The 20249-nt window shown below is 42.0% G+C and overlaps 1 protein-coding gene and 1 long non-coding RNA gene across 14 annotated transcripts in view; one reads left to right on the top strand and one right to left on the bottom strand.

The window, feature by feature from the left end:
* Positions 1-5873, top strand: part of VEPH1 (ventricular zone expressed PH domain containing 1) — a 232580-nt gene extending 226707 nt beyond the window's left edge. For 10 of the 13 annotated variants that reach the window (XM_061637141.1, XM_061637134.1, XM_061637138.1 and 7 more), the window contains one exon: positions 887-5872. In XM_061637141.1, coding sequence (XP_061493125.1) covers positions 887-1123 — 237 coding nt within the window. In that variant the 3' untranslated portion in view covers positions 1124-5872. Of the gene's footprint in view, positions 1-886 lie in introns of all 13 variants that reach the window. The other 3 variants (XM_061637145.1, XM_061637143.1, XR_009764114.1) reach the window with 2 other exon arrangements.
* LOC133389461 (uncharacterized) overlaps positions 485-20249 on the bottom strand; it is a 30735-nt gene continuing 10970 nt past the window's right edge. Inside the window, exons 2-3 of the long non-coding RNA XR_009764115.1 lie at positions 4699-4880; positions 485-1082 (exon numbers count right to left, since the gene is read on the bottom strand). This is a non-coding gene — a long non-coding RNA (uncharacterized LOC133389461). The remainder of the gene's footprint in view (positions 1083-4698; positions 4881-20249) is intronic.

Genomic DNA, 20249 nt, shown 5'->3' with positions numbered 1-20249 from the left:
TGAAGATGCCAGGATCTGCAAAAACTGAATTGAAACACAAGAAAAAAACAGCATAGCTGCATTTTAAACCTGTAATGTGTCTCTGCTCCTAGTAATTTCTGTGGGCTTATGTACTACTAATGGGCTGATGATAAGTGAGCCATGGGCTTCAGTCCAGTCCTTCATACCTTAAAGGCCCACCTCTCAGTCACAATTTGTTTTAACAAAGAGTACCTCAGCAGGAGAGGAGCCACTGCAGGTGGCTTGGAGGTGGAGGCGTGCTGGATCCTGTGCTTCTGTCGGTGCCAGGTTGACTCTGAGAATAAACAGAGCACTTCATAGTCCAGGGTTATCAGTGGGGCATCTTTCACATGCATTTAGACTGCTTAAAACCCTAACGGGAAAATTGCCCAAATCCTACATCTCTGGATTCAGTTAGAGAACTGTGCTAATGTTGAAAGAGAAACACTCACATGTTAAGCTATGCAAAATTTATTGCTGTCTCATTAAGCTCAACTCCTAAAAACTGGCTCTGGTGGAACAAATTATGTTTTTTATTTTTTTCCTCCCTAGACTCTTTTGAGTATATATCTACACTAGAAACTTCTAGTGATGCTATTGCATTTTGACTGTCATGGCTGATCCCAAAGAATCCCGGGATTGTAGCTTGGTAGGGGTACTGAGAATTTTCTCTTCCCCCTTCTTTTCATAGAACTACAGTCCCCTGTGTTATTTAGGGAGGGGAAATGGCTGATAGACTACTTTAAACTCTGAGAGAACTGGGTAATAAACAATAAGAACTGCATCACCTGAAAGCCCCTTCTGGCTTGATAAATAACCATGCATATTCAGAAACAATTTTGAACTCTGTTTTCCCCTTCTTCACTTCCTTCCTTCTCTGTTTTAGAAAGATGACCCAGACGATTGCCCCATTGAGCTCAGTAAGGTCCAGAGTGTCAAGGTGGTGGCCAAGAAGCGCAGAGATCGCAGCCTTCCTCGGGCCTTTGAAATCTTCACAGACCGTAAGACCTACGTTTTCAAGGCCAAAGATGAAAAGAATGCTGAGGAGTGGCTCCATTGCATTAATGTAGCAGTCGCGCAAGCTAAAGAAAGAGAAAGCAGAGAAGCAACCACGTATTTGTAAGAACTGTGGGTCTGTTTATAACACTTACAAGGCAGTATGTCAGTATGCAAACATTTCATCATCTGAGCCACAGTAGGAAAAACAGTCAGTTTCAGACTGTGCCAGCTGAGTAACGTGGCAATGTTCCTCTTTTACGAGGAGTGAGGAGGAGAGCGGTGCATCTGATGCCACATTCACAATAGTTGCTTCAGGTTGACAAGTGTGCTACCTGCTGTCCTGTTCTACAGTGTTTGCTCATGGAACTATTTCCAGGACAGCATTCACTGCTCCCTTTTCTAGGGTGCTGCAGTTCATCATAGAAAGAACAACCTCCTTTCTCAAAAGCACAAGTGAAGAAAGCACTGGGTTACATAGCTCCAGTGAACATGCCCTTCCTTGTGGGGATAAAAAAAAAAGTGAAGAATGCACTCCTGTATATAGAGCCAATGTGTACAGTACAGAAGCAAGGTCTTGCTCCTGAATAATACCTACAGAAGTACCTATGATTGTCTTTGTCTTGAATATAGCTTATGTAGTGTGCAACAGAAATTTGGTCATGTGTGTGGAGTGACACAGTGGCTGGACCCTACTTTAGGCAGCATAGGCCTTTATGTGCTGGAAAGCCCAGCACCCACAACCATGGCAACTATGAACATCATGAAATGATGTATAGCCTTGGTGTCTACCATGTCTTCCTTGTAGAGCACCCAGATAATATCTATAGCTCTTATTACCTTTCCAACGGCATTATACGTAACCACTCTGCCTTCCAACCCATTTTGGCTGCATTTTCAGTGGATGTAGGACCCACTCAGGATGGCTTTGTACATGTACTCTGGATATGGCCCTAAATGTTTTGATGATAGTCACGAATATGTGAGCAACATAGAATGAGATTATTTCTTTGCTTTAGATTATGAAAGTGCTGGAAGTTGACAGGTTCTTCTGTGTATCTCTCTTCTCCAAGTGCCACAGGGTATGTAAAGTAGAGGAAATTCACTCAAACCAGTACAATGCATAAATGAAAACCAAAGCATAAACTTTATTGAACCTGCTGCTACAGAGGTCCATGTGCAGCATACTCATAAAGTTCAGCTGCAAACCAGCCTTGCCCTACATAAGGTTGCATATAATCACTTTCATGTCCTGCTAATGAACAATGTTCCTGGTGCCAGCAATGAACACATAAGTTGATAGATATACTAGCCACACATACATCCCAACCCTATCAGCTGTAACTAGTATTTCCGGTGGTCACCTCCTTTATGAATGCAGGCCTTTGCTAGACTGCATGAACTCAGAAATATTATGTCTGGATTTAATTCCTCTGGCAATTTGATTGGAAAGTCCACTGATAACATTGTAGGGTGGTGGAATTGTAAATACAAGCCTAGTATACAGATGGCTTTATCTTTCCACTGAAGAGACCTCATCAGAGTCCAGAGAGGCATCTTATCCCATCAGCATTGCTGTAATGTGGTTTGGGGTTAAGAGGGCAGGCTTTTTATCTACAAATCATGCCAGGTTTCAGCTGGAATTTTAGCATCACAGAGACTTTTATTTTGCTGGATGTTGGCTTCAGGTCAGATCAGTTTTGTGCCTGCTGCCTATATGTTATAGCTCCTTCATTATTACTATTATTTTAACCCTTGGTATTTTCAGCTTCTTTATATATACATCTCAACTCCAGGGTCTTTATCCTTCACTAAAACCTATTACTGCATTTGCTCACTTTCATTGGTGCCATTATGTATTCCTCCCCTCTTTCTGTTGGAAATTTTAGATTGCAAGCTCTCTGGGGCAGGGTTCTTTTTGCTTATGTGCTCTGTAAATCACCATATACATTGGTAGTATTACTGAAGGCAGAAGAAGAGGAGAATTAATAATAATAAATAGTAATTATTATTTATAGTACAAAGCACTTAAGTCAAGTTTTATAAGCAGTAAGACTTCTGCCCACAAGAAGCTTAATCTGAAATATTGATGTATGGCTAAATGAGGAACAGACAGCAGATTTGGATAGCTTGCAGAACTGGATTAACCATTGCATTTCTAATAAACAGATAAGCTAAAATGGGAAAGTTATTGCTGATCTAATTTTTATATCTCTTAACACTGCAATATTCTTAAAATTATAGTTCTCTGATGGAATATTTTTCAGAAAATAATATTCAAATTAAAATCTGGGGATTTCCTCTATCTCTTGAAGTTTCCTTTCTCTATAATTGATATATGTTGATGTTTTTTAGCCACACCTGTCTCCACCCCATTCATTTAGTCCCTACTAGACACCTAGCCAAATTATAATTAGCTTTTGGAAATGCCTGCTATCCAATTAAGAACTCTGCTTGGCTACGGTTGTATTATTGTATAGTTTCTTGCATTAACCTGATTAAAGAAACCTGTTGTGTGGTAATTTAAAATGTTAACAGCAATTGTACATAAGGAAATTAACTCTGCCCCCTTGAGGACCCACAATCCAACGGCACATCTGTAAGTGAGATGCTTAGGTAAGTCTCTTCAGGCATCCAATTATATATTTATCATATTTCTGTTGCATCTTTCCACCAAGGAGCTCAAGGTGGTGTACAAACATGGTTCTCCCCCTCCTGATTTTATCCTCACAATTCCTGCAAGGTATATAAACAAAAGAACATTTGTCTGTGTGTGCAGCACATAATTACTCAAATCTATCGCCACAAATTGTTGTTATAGTCCCTAGCTTAAATGGCTTTAAAAACACGAATTCATGGAGGATATTCTGTCATGGATATTATCAGCCAAATGTGTATTCTCCCGCTGCTGCAAGCTGTCCTTGAATCTTTTGTTGATCTAGTGAGAGAACAGCCTTTTACCAATCTAACTCAAAAGATTAATCCAAAGTAAGCAGAGACAAATCTATTAGTGACTCCTCCTTTGTGTTCTTTATTTCTTCTGGGTGTGTTTGTGTTTATTGTGCTGAAGCCTGGCTTTTCTGTGTATTCTTTAACATGGTTCCGCTAGAAATTTTACACACTAGAACCTATATCTATACAGTACAGTGGCTTTCTCTAGGCAAAGTCCTCCTGACCTGAGACACAAGCATAATCCATAAACACATGCCTTAAAGCATTTCAAATTATAACTTGGCGTGCACCTTCCCAAAGGTTGGCAGGAGACCTGCCTCAGATAGACAATATGTCATATTCCCACTCTTCACACTTTAATTGGAACAGGATGTCATGCTAAATCATGTCACGTGGTGTGTGACTGAGAACAAAACTCCTTATGAAACACTCCCACAAAATGTGAGATTTGAGAGAACTTTGAGACCAACAGGATATTTACAGATAAAAAGAGATAAAAGTTAACAATGGCACTAATGATGTGGGCTAGAAAAGAAGGAAATTTGACTAACAACCGCTACAACTTTTTAACCAGGTCCAGACTGCTTCAGCTGCTCTTGGGTGCCTAGAAACAGTTCTGAAATTTTAAGGTTCTTAGAATAAATGAAGAAAAAAGTTAAACTCCATAGGTTTCAAAGCATTCTATGACTTTTCTGTTCCTTTCCCACAGTTGACATCAGAAGGCGTAAATCAACATTAAATTTGGCCTACCTGACATGAACAGAATCCTTGCTGAGGATTTATTGTTATTTCTTTTCCCTTTAACTCGGCTCCACATGAGGAAACCCATCAACATGAACAAGGCTCCCCTTTAACTCCTTTCGAGGAGTCTTTAGAGTCAGAAGATCTTCAACTTTTGGGGTCCTTTTGTGACCTCCCAAAGCTTGAACAATCTGCAATAATTAGGAGATTGGACCGACTAAAAACGAGTCTGTGTCAACTCTTACCTGCAAATAATAACCAAGTTGAAAATGGAGAAATGCCCCAATTGCTCAAATCAGCTGACAAAATTTTAAGTTCAATTGACCCTCCTTCTCCCTCTTATTTTTCTTCACAGAGTTGTTTTACCTGCCAAGTTGCAATTGAAACATCTAGGGCCCCCTTAAATCAAACTCTAATTCAAGGGCATACGACTACTGCTAGACACTTAAACACCACATCTCTACCTCTAAATGGCTCAACGTGGATAGCCTCTCTTTTTCTTGATTCTGACGAACTGGGCTCTCCATCAAAACAGGAGTGCCCACCTGAAAACTTACCTTATAATTCTAATTTAATTCCTAATAATGGCTGCATTCAGTATTCAAACTTAGATCAAATTTCTCATTTAAATGGATCTTCAACCTGATTATCTGTAAATTCTCCCGATATTCCTGTAACACCGACAGTGCCATTAGTCCAGCCTGTTCTCTCAACTTCATATACAGCGTCCAAACTACCGGTTTTAGAGAATTCTTCTCTAACAAAATTAATATCTTGGAATATTGCGGGTTGGAAAAATAAATCGGGTGACCCAGAGTTTATTAATTATCTTAAAACATTTGACATCATTTGCCTCCAAGAGACCTGGCTTCTTAACGACGACTTACCCTCTCTTGAAGGTTTTAAGATCTGGTCTAAGTTGGCAAAGAGAACGGCAAATAGAGGTCGTGGTAGTGGGGGCATAGCCACTATGATTGCCACTACTTTAGATACTCAAGTGGCCGAATTATTGAACACTGGGCTAGATTTTTGTCTGACCTTAAAGTTAATGACTCCAGGCAACCCGCCACTTATTTGTATTAATGTGTATTTCCCTCCCCTCCACCCAAATTTAGTCACTCAAACTTGGCTAGACTTTAATGGTTTTATTGATAATTTAACGAGTGTCTATCCTTTGAGCCCTTTTCTTATTAGTGGTGATTTCAACGCAAGAATGGGACTTAACTATCCCAAAATTTACAATAACCTCAGTTTTTCTTCAAGAGATTTAGCCTTACTTCCGCGGATTTCAAGAGATAAACTTATTAATAAAAATGGCCATAATCTTTTCAAATTTTTAATTAAATTTCAATTGTTTTGCTTTAATGGTACATATTTTGACTCTTCCCATGGTTATTTTACTTTTCTTTCTGATAAGGGAGCCAGTGTAGTAGACTACATTTTGGGTTCACCCTCCCTGTCCCCTTTTATAAAGGAGTTTGCAGTGGAAGATAGGATAGACAGCGACCATCTCCCTTTAAAACTCTCTTTTCATGGCTTTTTTTGTACTATTAGTTTGTGCCCGCTTGCGCCTTCGATAAGCAACTTCCCTGGGTCCAAATGCCTTAGATGGTCAGAGACTATGGCTTCTAAAGTCAGATGTTCATTGAATTCTTCTGTGATGTTCGAACTTCACCAATTGGCTATTACATCTCCAGAGAATATATATAAGATATACGAAGATATTATTGCTGCCCTTAAACCACTAATGACCACCACTGCAGGAAATAGATCCTGCAAGGGCTCAAAACTTTGGTATGATAAGGACTGTGAGCTTAGTAAAAGGGCCCTTTCCGCCCAGATCAGGGCCTTAAAATGTGATTATTCTGAAACAGCCCTGTCCCGTCTGCTTGTCCAAAAAAAAATCTCATAAAAATCTCTTAAAAGAGAAAAAAAAATTGTTCTTTGCTAACAGTTGGCGTGCCTTGGGGCTAACTGTTCTTCAGAGAAATGATTCGGAGTTTTGGAGATTGGTACAAAGTGGTATGGCACGGAAACCCCTTGCTTTAAATCCTCCAATTTCCTCGGCAACTTGGGTTTCCCATTTCCATAAATTTTTTGGGAAAAAAGACAATTTTACTTTAGTTACTAACCCCCTTTCCCTTCCAACGTGGCCAGCAGTTAGTAGCGCAGAAGTAAAAGAACTAATATCTACTCTTCACCCCGGCAAAGTTTCTGGGGAAGATATGTTACCACCGGAGCTATTCCTGGCCGATCCTGATTGGTGGAGTCCCATTTTAGCTGCTTTATTTTCTAAAATAAATGCCACTGGAATTATTCCTTCGGGATGGTGTACAAGTATTGTGGTGCCCATTCATAAAAAAGGCGATCCTGCCAATTCATCCAATTACAGACCAATTAGCTTGCTGGATGTAACATCTAAATTATACGGACGTTTTCTCTTGAATAAACTAACAGACTGGGACACTAAACATTCTCTTATCCATATCGAACAAGCGGGCTTTAGAAAAGGCAGAAACACTATTGATCATGCCTTCGTTTTATTTCATCTTATAAATAAGGTTAAATCGAGGGCATATAAGTCCCTTTACCTGGCATTTATAGACTTTTCATCAGCCTTTGACCTAATCGATAGAGACCTATTGTGGCAGAAATTATCACTTGCAGATATTGATATGAGATTACTACATCAGATCCAATCTCTCCACCAAGGAAACCGGCTAAGGGTCCATCTTGGCCCCAATGGCGCACTTTCTCACGAAATCCCAGTTGGCCGAGGTGTTAAACAAGGCTGCATCCTGGCCCCCTTTTTGTTTAATTTTTTCATTAACGACCTTATTTCTATTATGGCCTCCCCCAATTTTTTTCCCCCTGCGGTAGGGAATAGAAAGATAGCGTCCCTGCTTTATGCAGATGATTTGGTATTGTTGTCCCAAAATAAAGTTGGATTAAAGAGAATGCTTTCTCGATTGGAAGAATACTGCAAGACCCATCACCTTCTAGTAAACTATACTAAAACCAAAATAATGGTTTGTGGGAGGTACAGTAGGACGAAATCCATTTGGTTCTTAAATGGCCATCAACTAGAACAAGTTAGCACCTTTAAATATTTAGGTATTTGTATTAATAATAATCTCTCTTGGTCCTCCCAATTAGAAATGATTAAGCTGATGACATTAAGATCAAATGGCCAACTAAAGAAGTTTTTCTACTCGCGTGGTGGCCAGCTTTTAGGCCCAATGTTAAAAATCTACACTGCCAAATTACTTCCAAAAATTCTGTATGGTATAGAGCTCTGGGGCCACTCGGTTAAAAATAGACTTGAAGTTCTCCAAAACCAATTTATGAAGCAAATTTTGGGTCTTTCTAAGGGTACTCCTGCAGCCCATTTAAGGGCGGAACTGGGCCTTCCGTCCTTGGCTGCCAGGATTGCTCTGGCCTTTCTAAGATATTGGAAAAGGTCCAGATCTCTGGATGATTCCTCCCTTATAAAACTCTGTTGGAACGACCCGCAGGGAGTGAATGACTGGGGGGAAAAAAACACGGAGTTATTATAGTTTTACAATCTTACTCCAACTAAGTTCCTAAGCCTCTCTTCCTCTGATCTTCAAAATTGGATCTTCAATCACGATGCATATCAGGATAGAGCCTCAATTGTGGCAGCTTCTTTCTCCCCGTGGTTCCCTCAAATAAAACTTAATCACGCTCCACCATCTTATTTTAATACTCTGACTCGTCCTCCGTTACGAAAAGCTTTTACGGAGCTGAGGTTCCAAGCCATGCCTACTGCCATTTTAGAGGGCCGATATAAGGGAATTCTGTTTGCAAATCGTTTTTGCATTTTTGGTTGTATGGCCCTTGAGGACTTAATACACTATATGTTACTCTGCCCTCTCTATCTTCATCCTAGAAGAAAATTTCTGGCTCCTCTTTCATGCTTTTCCAGCGGTGTTTCTTTTAATGAATTGATAATTGCACTTTTGATGGACAGTAATAACCAAACTACTATTGCGGTGGCAAATTTCGCTCTTGCTGCCAGAAAGATCAGAGAAAAGTATGTTATCTCAATGTGTAAATAAATTGTTGATTTATCTTCTTATTTTAAATGTATTTTAGAACTATTGTTTTACTGTTTCATGTTGCAACGGCCTATGGCCATAAGCAAATAAAGTATTGATTGATTGATATTGTTATTTCTGATAATGGAAGCATATTATCTGCCATTTGGTAATAAAAACACTACCCTTTTTAGTGTTTGTAAAGGTACTTTGTAAAGGATACTTTGTAGTACCCTTTGTAAATCATACCACTTGACATGATTTAGCATGACTTCCTGTTCCAATTACAGTGTGAAGACAGAATAAGAAACAGCACCTGACTTCTTTGAAGCATGGGGGAAGAAAAAAATTAAGTTATCTTTCCTGTTATGATAGCTAACTAGATGTCTGAAAGGCCACCATTAGGAATCTGGAGAACTACAATTATCTCTTACCGTGGAGGAGATAGTGGGCACAACCAAGACAGAGGGACAATTCACTCCACACAAAATCAGCTCAGAACATGTAGCAGATCCAGAATGTGTAACAGCTGGTTGCATTCCAGACTGGCAGTCCACTGATTCCTGTGACTTGCAGATAAATGAGTGTACATCACTCAATGAAGTGAGCACAAGAAGTCATTTGTGGAAGGAGTGTAGCTCAATGGCAGAGCACATGCTTTGCAAAAGGCCCCAGGTTCAGTCCCCAGCATCTCCAGGTAGGAGTGGGAGGGCCTTGTGTCTGAAACACTGCCAGTCAGAATAGGAGACAGTAGTGAGCTAGTTGAACTGATGGTCTGACTAAGTCATGATTCTACATCATTAGTCAAGCGTGTATGTTGCAGAGCGAGGGCAGGTATGGATACCTGTATATGACAAGGAAAGAGAGGTGAAATTTTGCAGGAAAATTTGTACTCTTGTAAGAGTGCCCTGGCAGGGTGAGAGGGGCTTCAGAAGGAAGAATGGGAGTCAGATTATGGCTGTATGTAAGGAAATAATCATAAAATTAAACTCTACATGATCCACTTATTAAGCATCCAGATTCTTATTTCTAAGAGCCCTGGGACTCTGAATATACCAGGTGCCACCCATCCTGTTTATCATGCTCATACATTACCATGTGCATTTCCAATTCTGCTCCCTTAAAAAGAGAGAGAGAGAAAGAGAGAGATCACATGAACTGGGAACTCCCAAGACCAGCCTAAGACATTTTGCTACCTGAGGCAAAGAGCAAGATGCTCTCCCGTTTCACAAAATTTGGACTGGCTGAAGAATCTTACTTCAACCCTGGTGATGGGACAGTGACTTTGACTGCATCTTGGGGGCAGCAGGCTAGTTTAGGAGGTGCAAGGCAGGCTGTGTGGCACACACCCAGCTCTGTTCCTTAACACCAGTGCCCACTCCCCATTATCTGCCACCTTACATCATATGCATGTGGAGGGGATGTAGCTCATTGGTAGGGCACATGCTTTATATACAGAACCTATCAGGTTCAGTCCCCAGCATTTTCAGGTGTGTGTATTGGGGGAGATCCCTGTCTGAAATCCTGGACAGCTGCTGCCTGTCAGTGAACTACATGAACCATGATGGTCTTACTTGGTTGTACTTGGTGTAAGGCAGCTTCCTATGTGAGGGAGGCATTCACATAGCGTATACTCTCAATAGTGGCTGATCCCCATATATAGATATAAAACATTCTATGTATTCAAGTAATATTTAAATCTATGTGGATGTGGAAACCTATGGAACAAAATTATTGCTCTCTTTGACTTCAGTAGAATTTGTGTGAAATTGTCCAGTTTTGTAGCCCATTATTTCCTAAAGCTATCATCAACCATCTTAAATCCTTCTCTTCAGTCTAAGTGTTATTGAAACAATATGGAACATAAAACTGTGAAACTGAGGAGACCCCGTTTCAGAGCCAAACATAATTGCATAAAATAAGAAGCATAAGCTTGGTTCCCCTGTAGTCGATTATACCTTGGAATACAATAAAAGGGAAACGTTACTGCCATGCTTTTTAGTTGCCCTTCTGAGAAAGGCATGAGGGGAAAAAAACATCAATCAGAAAACGGAGGAAGCTGTCAAAGTATATGTATATATCCCACTGCTGCATATTTTCTCCTTCAACTGCCAAATAAACTTTTATAGGGTTTTGTTTTTCCAATGTGTGACACTCAAGTAATGTCCATACTTGGCCTGAAAGCTGTTGAGCTCATGTTGCTTTTGTTATGCAGTATATATTTGATTACCTTGGTTGCTTCCATACTAGCCATTTAGTCTGGAACAGAATCCTTCCCTCAGTTCAGTTTTTACAGAGAATGCAGATGTTATTGTTGCCAACCCATTGCATTCGAATTTTATGAGCACAATTCTCATCAATTTTATGTGCACAGCACAGCAGCAGTACAGAAAAACATCTTGCTGTTCAGTTGTTTGGTGGGGAAGGAGGGACATCAGGACACCAAATCCATCCTCAGGTTATCCTCCCAAGAGTCCAATATGTGGGATGGAGGAGAAATTCACTTCAGTTTGCATTAAAAGGCAAACCTAACAAATTCACACTTTCTAAAACAGCATGCCATCCTTTTAAATTCACTCTGCTCTGAATTTTGCAATGCAGTTCTCCATCCAAATAATGTGTACAAAATGCATATATTGGGGTGAAGTGTGCATAAAAATGTATATAAGTGAAAATAGCACACAGAATGCATTTTATTAGGGAAAATTGCTTGCAAAAATGTACATATTAGTCAAAACTGCATACAAAAATGTTTATGCTTATTAGAAATTGACACTAAAATGCTGATGAATTTTTATGATTCCCCCCCCCCAAATAAATTGCAAATTACTGCGGAACTGTGAAGAACTGAATTTAAGTCGGGATAAATAAGAAACTGAGAAAACCAATATTGACAGATTGGACCATCTCTAGACTCTGCCTACTCTGGGTGCTTCCAGACGACCATTTATGGAACATTCATTTTTATTCATTTCAGGAAGGTTGGATGATGTTGCATCAAGCATTATTCCACATTTTCCAGTGTATTTTTCCATCACTTTCCTTATCGCAAAAGTGTGGTTTTGGGGGGAAGTGGATTTGTTGCACAAGACCTCCAAATCAACTTTAATTGTGCAACAGGAATTTGCCAGTATGTGATTGAATCCCACCTGAAATTACTGACAGCCTGAAAGCCCCCTTTGTTTCCAGTGCCATGGAAGAAAGAATGTTTTGCATGCAGAAGGTCCCAGGTTCAATCCCTGTTCTTTCCAAATAAGAGGATCTAGTAGCAGGTAATGGAAAAAGCCTCTGTCTGAGACCAGTGGAGAGCTGCTGCCAGCCAGAGTAGATGATAGTGGGCCAGACAGACCAATGGCTAGTCTCAGTATAAGGCAGCTTCCTATATGAAACATGCACATAAAACCCATGAAAGGACGCCCACAGTAATTTAAATGGCAAAAATGATTCAGAACAAAATAACCATTGAAGCAAATGCCACACTGCCAAATGGCTAAAAGAAACATTTGCAAGAAATGAAGATTAAATGTTCACATTTTAAAATGTACTCTATTCCCTTCCCAAGTAGAGCATCACTCCTAGCATGGGCAGTAGGAAACGGCTTGTCAGGAATTACAGCCCCCAAGCTCACTGAACTGGAGACGTTTTTATGAAGCATTTTGCAGCTTTGTAAGTTGACATTTATTTGTTCTTTCCATTATTGGCCCCATCCTTACCCCCATAGATGTTAGCAACCATTCTTCAGAATGGAATGGGATTGCTCCCCCCCCCTCCAGTTTTCTGGTATGAAACCAACCATTGGTTGGCTGCACAAAAGCAATATTCTTTTCCAGGAAACCATTCTTCATCTAGCTTGCACAATTTACCATTGAAAAGGAATAATGCAATTTAACTTTCACCAAATTAATATATAATCATTTTAATGTGAAAGAATGAGGTTTTGTTTTCCTTGGTTAAAAAATATTAAACTCTGGGAGGTAGCAATCATTTTGTGGCATCCAGAGCAAAAAACACACAAACATGCAGGACTCAATAAAATGTCAACAGGTTTCCCAGAACAGAGACTCTCTAAAGCCAAGAAACTGATGCCACCATTCAGGGCCAGCTCTAAAGGGTGGCAAGGTTGGGCCCTGGCCGAGGATCCCATTGCCCAGAGGGGTCCCTGAAGGGCCCCTCTTTAGGGTAGGGGAGTAGCGCTCCCCTTCTGCTATCTGTGGCAGAATCACTGCCACAGGTAGCACCGCCGGCTTATTCCCTTGCTCCGCCTACCTTTCCTGTGTTTTGTGGCTGCTCTCACAGCGCTGCCCTTAACCAAGATGGCAGTTGAGGTTTCCCTAAGAGGCTGAAGCATCCACCACCATCTTGGTTGATGGCAGCCCTGCATGTGCATAGCACGCATGCATGCCATCAACCAAAATGGCGGTGGAGGCTTCAGCCCCTTAGGGAAACCTCAACCACCATCTTGGTTAAGAGCAGCACTGTGCGCACAGCTGCAAAACACAGGACAGAAAGATAGGCAGAGCAAGGGAATGGGTGGGCGGTGCGATCCATGGCAGTGTGTGCCAGGGCCCAAGGCAGGCTGGAGCATGCCTGGAGCCAGCCCAGCCACCATTAAATTTTCACTGATTTTTTTTTAGCATTTTCCTTCTTTAAGTGAATACTTAGAACTCAACATAGGTAAACCACTACATAGCCTTCTGCTGAGTCAGACCATTGGTCCATCTAGCTCAGTATTGTCTATTGGCAGGGGCTCTCCAGGGTTTCAGGCAGGGATCTCTCCCAGGCCATCCTACAGATGCCAGGGATTAAACCTGGGACCTTCTACATGCAAAGCAGATGCTCTACTGTTGAGCTACAGCCCTTCCCCAAAGGGCCGTACACGTGGCTTCCAAGTGCTGAATAGAATCCTGTTTCTGTGAGGTAAGAACTGTCCCTTCCCTCCCCATCAATATCAGTTTAACAGCATCTGGAGGGCCAAAGGTTCCCCATGCTGGCTCTGAGGTAAATGACACAAATGCCTGCTTTATCACAGATACAAAAAGCATTTCAGCTGCTATGCACCATTCCTGACGCTTTAACTGTGCTTTGACCACAAATTTATGTTGTACTCTGTGCTATGTAAAAACCTAACAAGGCAGGAAGAGATGAGTGGGTGTGCTAAACTCCCCTTAATTCAAAAGTCCCCTTTATCAAAACAAAACAAAACTGCTCCTGATCCCTTGCCTGTATGGCCAGCTTTCCAGTTGCTTCTTATGTGAAACCTAGAACAGAAGAGAAATTAATTCCCTGAAGAAATGACTTGTTAACACTCTGTTCAAAACGGAACATCTCAGCAACAGAGAGGGTTGGGGCTTTATGGGCGAGAGGCTAGACACAAACAGGCCCATCCAACCATTGCCAGCCTCTCCTTTTCCACCCTCTCTCCCCTCCCCAGTACTCTGCATCTGGACATTCCTGAGCTTAGTTTGGGCCCAAATTCAAAGCCATTCCATGACTGTGGCCAATGTGTACATTGTATCCTTCCTGCAAGGTGCTATTAGCACTTTTATTTCTCGCGCGATGTTGCGCAAAGCATATGTTGCCATGACCCTTCTTGCTCCTTCAATGATAAATGGCAGTGACAGTCCCTTCTGGCCTTGCTGTTACATGGAGAACAAAATGGAAACATATGATGGCCTTGGCAACAACTAAGTTGGCTCACACCTCTTTAGAATCCTAACTAACTGGCAAATCAGCTGCAGTGGGGATAGAATACAAATGTGAACTCTCTGACATTGCTACTAGACGGCAGATCCCCCATGGCTGTGGGTGGAACAGACAGAGGCCTGAGGAGGGAGAAGAACTGGCACAGCAGAAGTTGATCTGTTGCAACAGACACTTCGCCAGGGATGCAATTCCAGTAAACACTGAGATGTAAAAATGTAACTCTTATATCAGGTATTTCCATCCACTGAACCCTCTCCAGGGTATATGGAACATTCAGTCAGACTCAGTAAAACTTTGCCCAAAATTAATCGTTCTTCATTGTGAATGCAACATAAAAGACTGTACTGACTTTCCATGATAAGAGCTAGAACGGATCAAAGTTTCACCTAATCCAGCATCCTATTTACAACCACAAGCCACCTAGATGTTTCTTGGAACAGCTGTCTGGGATCAGACCTCCGTGCTGTTCCCTCCCTGCCAGCAATTAGTATTTAGAGGAATATCAACTCTGAACCTGATCACTGCTAATACTCTTAGAAAATAATCTACAGAAAAAGTACTGCTTATCCAGACTGCCTTTCTGCAAGACTCCCCGATCATTTACAGATGGCATTCCACGCAACTACTTCAACACAAGTCTTGGGAGACTAAAGGATGCTCTACATAACCTGGGCTCAGCATTTGACCTCTACTGGGGAGGGGAAGTGTGCATTCAGTATTACATCAGAATAATGAAAACTGAATTGCTTCCTTTCTGAATTAAAATTCATTCTCAGAAACCATATGGAGATGTGATGTGTAGATATTATGCACCATTTAGTTGTTCTTAATATTTTGTCACAGGTGTTGAATTAGAGCACAATGGAGGAATAGTTCTTTTAAGTTGATTTATTTAAGCGAGATAGTTTTTTGTTGTTGAAATTGGCAGGACTTAGGCTGCGGGCACAGTAGTTGCTTCAAAAGCAGTGGGAATGGTTTTTCTGACTGCATTTTGAAATGACTCTGCCCTCTGCTGGCCACATCTCCCTTCCCCATTGCTGACTTCAGACCTTTCAAGACAGCCCGCAGCAAAGTGTTGGGCCAATCACTGTCTCTGCCTCAGCCTACAGCAGAGCGTTTCCATTGGCCACACCTGGAAGACAAAGGGTTGTGAAATCTGCCTGAAGCTGAATTTTTTTAAAAACCCCGCACTGTAGCTGTTCCGACCAGGTTTTAAAGTAAAAAGAAGTGGGGTTTGACGGGTGTCGTGCCCATTTTCAGAAAATGGAAGTGGAGACACACTGTCACTGGAACAACAGTGAGTGTTTAACTTTAGCTGGATCAGGCCCTAATTTAAACACCCCAAACAAAAATGTAGGGTTTTTCCCCTCCCCTGAATTGGGGTAGAATTGACACAAAAACAAATACCTCTAGTGTAGCGCTAGTTAGAAGAAACACTCTTTAGGATACATTTTCAAAGCCAATTAAAGACAAAACAAGAAGTTTGTTATGAGACCTTAAAAACTCAGGGTGCTCTCAGATGGGAGTTTACCATGGAATCAGTGCTGTCATGCACACAAGTTCTTTGTAGGGTCCACACAATGGCACTGGCATCAAAATGCCAGGTCATAGTTCTTTATTTACATTTGATCCAGAGTTCTTCTTATCATGAAAAATCCAGTAAGTAAAAATAACCCATTAAACACCTGCAGCTGTTGGTGATGTGGAAGCTTGTTAACAGTTTCTTTTTTTTCTTGGTGGGTCGGTGGTTCCTCACATGGGTAATGACATTTCAGTGGATGGATGGCTTCTAATGCCATCCCTCTACTTCTGTTTGCTCCTCACCTGAGTACAACCTAACCATTTTGTTTCCAGCGCCCCAGACAATACCAGCATGCATATTTCTACCAATGTCCCCATGCTGAAGACACATTTGAATTTCAGCAACCCAATTATGAGGAGTTATTCTCTCAAGATTGCCGTGTAGTACATCTGGAGGATTACCTTGGAAACTGTAATCACAGGACATACATTGGGCTTTTATAAAAACAATACTTGGATGAGACCTCTTTATCACTCTTGTGCAAGGCTTAGTCAGGTAAATATCACTCTTGTGAAGTCCCTCATCCTGGCTGAGGATTGCACCAGTGTAAGGCATCCATCCCAGCTCAGCCAGGACTCAGCCAAGGCCGAGGTAAGTCCCGAAAAAGGGGTGTGGCAGGGCAGGCTAACCAAAATTCCAAACTCTGTTCAGTTTGGTCATGTGACCTAGACCACGTGACTTTATATATATATATAAAGGATGATGTAAGTCAGACTCTATTTTAAAGGCTTGTTTTTACTCTGTTAGGCTCAGGTCAGCTCAGCTGCCAAGAGCCCCGCTCCTGAATGGAATTTGGAATAGGGGTAAATTACACCGGCGTAATATATCCCAGCATAAATTATATTGGCGTCCTATAGTTTGGATTGCTCTGCATGGCTGGTAACATTTGCTTTTGAGTACTTCCTGGGTGTTTTTTTTTAAAGGTGCACATGTAAAGAAATATATGCCTGAAAATAAACTGTCAAATCTTATTTAAAAAAAATTAAAAATGCATGCCTATATACCCAGAACAGAAAAAGGCAGTGGAGGGTGGGGGAGGAGTGACTGAGGGGAGGCACATAAAACCTCAGGGTATAGTCCATCAAGGCTGTGCACTGGTATGGAGTCAAATGATGGAATAGCAATGAAAAACAATGACTGAAAAATCAGGAATACATGGCAGCTAATATGCCAAGCACACGCACACAGAAAAAGTGATATGAATGACCTGTTTGCCACATAAGCCCCCCATCTGGAAGCATCCTAAGAGATGTATTGTGGCATACACTTTCGTGAACTTAAACTCACCATTATGATGGTTTGTGGGCTTCCCATAGGCATCTGTTGGCCATTGTGAGAACAGATGGGTCACTGGCCTGATCCAGCAGGTTCTGATGTTCTTATGGTACCAGATTTAGCTGTATGCAGGGGTGGTGCCAAGGAGGGGGCAAGGGAGGCAAGTATATCCCTAAACAAGGTGTTCACCCCCCAGTCTATTTTGTCCACCCCTTCTGTCTTCCCCCCAGAATTTTTTTTCCTGGTGTCTGCCTCCCTCAGAATTTTTTTTCCCTGGTGCCATTGCAGGCTGTACAAAGTAGAAATTCATCTTGTGCCTGATGAGGAGTCCACAAAAGCTTATGCCACAATTCCTCTGTGGTAGCTAAATAGAACCAGAGGCAGTAACTGTGGGCTTCCCAGAGACATCTGGTTGTCCACTGTGGGAAACAGAATGCTGGACTAGCAGTGCAGACTGGTGGCTCTGATGTCAGATACTAGCACACTGGACATCTCCTTGAAAGTTTGTACTAAAACCTGGGGCAGATTCACTGCCCCAGTCTCTGCTGTGGGCCTTTGATCTGACCCAGCAGCTGTCTTCTTATCTTAGCCTCTAGACAAGGCTCTTTTTGCTGTTAACACACTAATACATCTACTCCTCAGAAAGCCTATCCAGCAATAATTTCAAATACAGTTACTTCTATTAAAGTTGAATAGTGTGAAGTCTTCAGCACATTACAGAATCTGTCCAAACCTAGGTCTTCACATGAAGCCTTCCTTATTCTATTTTGACAGTAGGATCATGAACCTACCGCTGTCACTGCTGGAGCTTTTGAATAAGTACTAAACCCAGTTCTGGGAGGTTATACAGAAGTTATCCAACATTTTTATCTTAATATTTCCTATTCTACCTCCATGATCAACATCACTCCATTGAACATTTATTTATACCAGCCAGAATTAACAAGACAATGAAAGAGTATGAGCTCTAGCCATGTACAAAATGTGTGAATAAATGGAACAAATGGGACTGCTATTCTTTCATTCCTCTATAACACGCCTTATTCCTATAAATTTGAAATTATTCAAGCCATTGACTCTAGACATGTTTCCACTTCCGGGAAGAGCACTATTGGGTTGACTAATACAACCAGAATGTGCACATCTGTTAATGAAAGCCCCCGTAAAGCCAATGGAATCTAGTTTGGCTTAGCATCGTAAGGCTTCCTTGAGACATACCTCCAAGTGATGTGGTTACTGCTGCCTCTGCGGCTGATTCCATGCCAGTGCTGGTATGTGCAAAGTCCCCTGCCTCCACCTGGGTACCTCTGATCTCTTGGTTAGCAACCACACAAGCGATAGGCCTCTCGGAGGCAATCATCATTCCAAAAGTTACAAGGCATGATATCAGAGTCACCAAAGTGGGGTGAAAATGTTACAGATTAGTAATCCTCAGATTAGTATGAGAGCAACCCACTGTGGCTGCAGCAACCATTTTATGTAGGGCCTGTCCAAACATATCTCTTTCTCTGTGTGTGTGTGTGTGTGTGTATTCATGATTATTTGTGCTCATGATGGTATCGGGGCAGTTATACACAACTCCATTTTCAATATTGCTTGTGCCAGCAACATTTTTGGGGTGGGCATACTGCTTCATTTCCAGTCAGTGCATGTCCTGTAGCTCCCTGCTGTAATCCTGTAACTTTTCATACCACAAATATTCCAGGGGAAGGGCAGTTGCCCCACTTTTGTTGCAGTATAGCACAAGAACACCCCTGTAGATGGCAATTATGCAGTATCCTTGGGAAGCATAATAAAGTGGAACAATGTGTTGACAGTCCAGTATAAATCCATCACTGATGCACTATTACTGCATCGATGACATGTTGCAGAATCCACCTACGAAAAAACCCACCAGTATGGAGGGGCCCTAACAACTCTCAGCACCAAGCAGCAAACTATAGTTTCCAGGATTCTTTTGGGAAAGCCATGACTTGCAAGTGGTATGATACTGCTTTAAAGGTATCGTGCAGATGGGGGGGGCTATCTTTTGTAAGCTAGCTTGGAAGGGTTTTCCCTGAAAGGCAGCATTTAAGTACTAATGATTCTTAGTATCATCCATCCATCCATTCACCCCTATTACCTTCAAAGAACTACAATTCTCAGAGATCCATGGGAAGAGGGATTGACTGCTAAACCACTCTGTCAATTGTCAGGGCCGGCCCCAGGCATGCTGGGGCCCTTGGGCACCAGCCTGCCCTGGACCCCGGTACTCCCCTTCTGTGATTCGCAGCAGGATTGGTACCACGGATCACAGGGCAGGAGATCCCAAGCCTCACCCCATTCCCCTGCTCTACTACCTTTCTCTGTGCAGTTTTTTCGGCAGCGCACCTGCACGCACAGGTTTGACATCAATCAAGATGCTGGCCGAGGTTTCCCTAAGAAGCTGAAGCCTCTGCCGCCATCTTGGTTCATGGCATGCATGCATGCTACACGTGCGCATTGCTGCCATCAACTAAGATGGTGGCAGAGGCTTCAGCCCCTTAGGGAAACCTCGGTCACCATCTTGATTGATGGCAAATCTGCGTGTGCAGTGCACGCAGCCGCAAAAAACAGCAGAGAGAAAGGTAGGTGAAGCGGGGGAATGGCGGGCAGCTCTGAAGCTCCTGCCCTGCTATCCACAGCAGCAACCCTGTTGTAGATTGCAGAAGGGGAGCGCAGGGGCCCCCAGGGGCCCTCAGCCAGTGCCCCACCTGGCCACCCTTTAGAACCAGCCCTGTCAATTGTAACTCTGTGTGGAGAATAGGGGTCTTCTAACAACTCTCAGCATCTTCAACAAACTACAGTTCCGAGGATTCTTTAAGAGAAGTCCATAACTGTATAAAGTGTTACAATACTGCTCTAAATGCACAGTGTAGATGGGGCCATAGTTTGTTATGCAGGATAATTTAGCTTCATATACA

This window comes from Rhineura floridana, chromosome 7, assembly GCF_030035675.1.
Source record: "Rhineura floridana isolate rRhiFlo1 chromosome 7, rRhiFlo1.hap2, whole genome shotgun sequence".
In the NCBI taxonomy this organism is placed as follows: Eukaryota; Metazoa; Chordata; class Lepidosauria; order Squamata; family Rhineuridae; genus Rhineura; species Rhineura floridana.
This window is presented reverse-complemented; position numbering and strand designations above follow the sequence as displayed.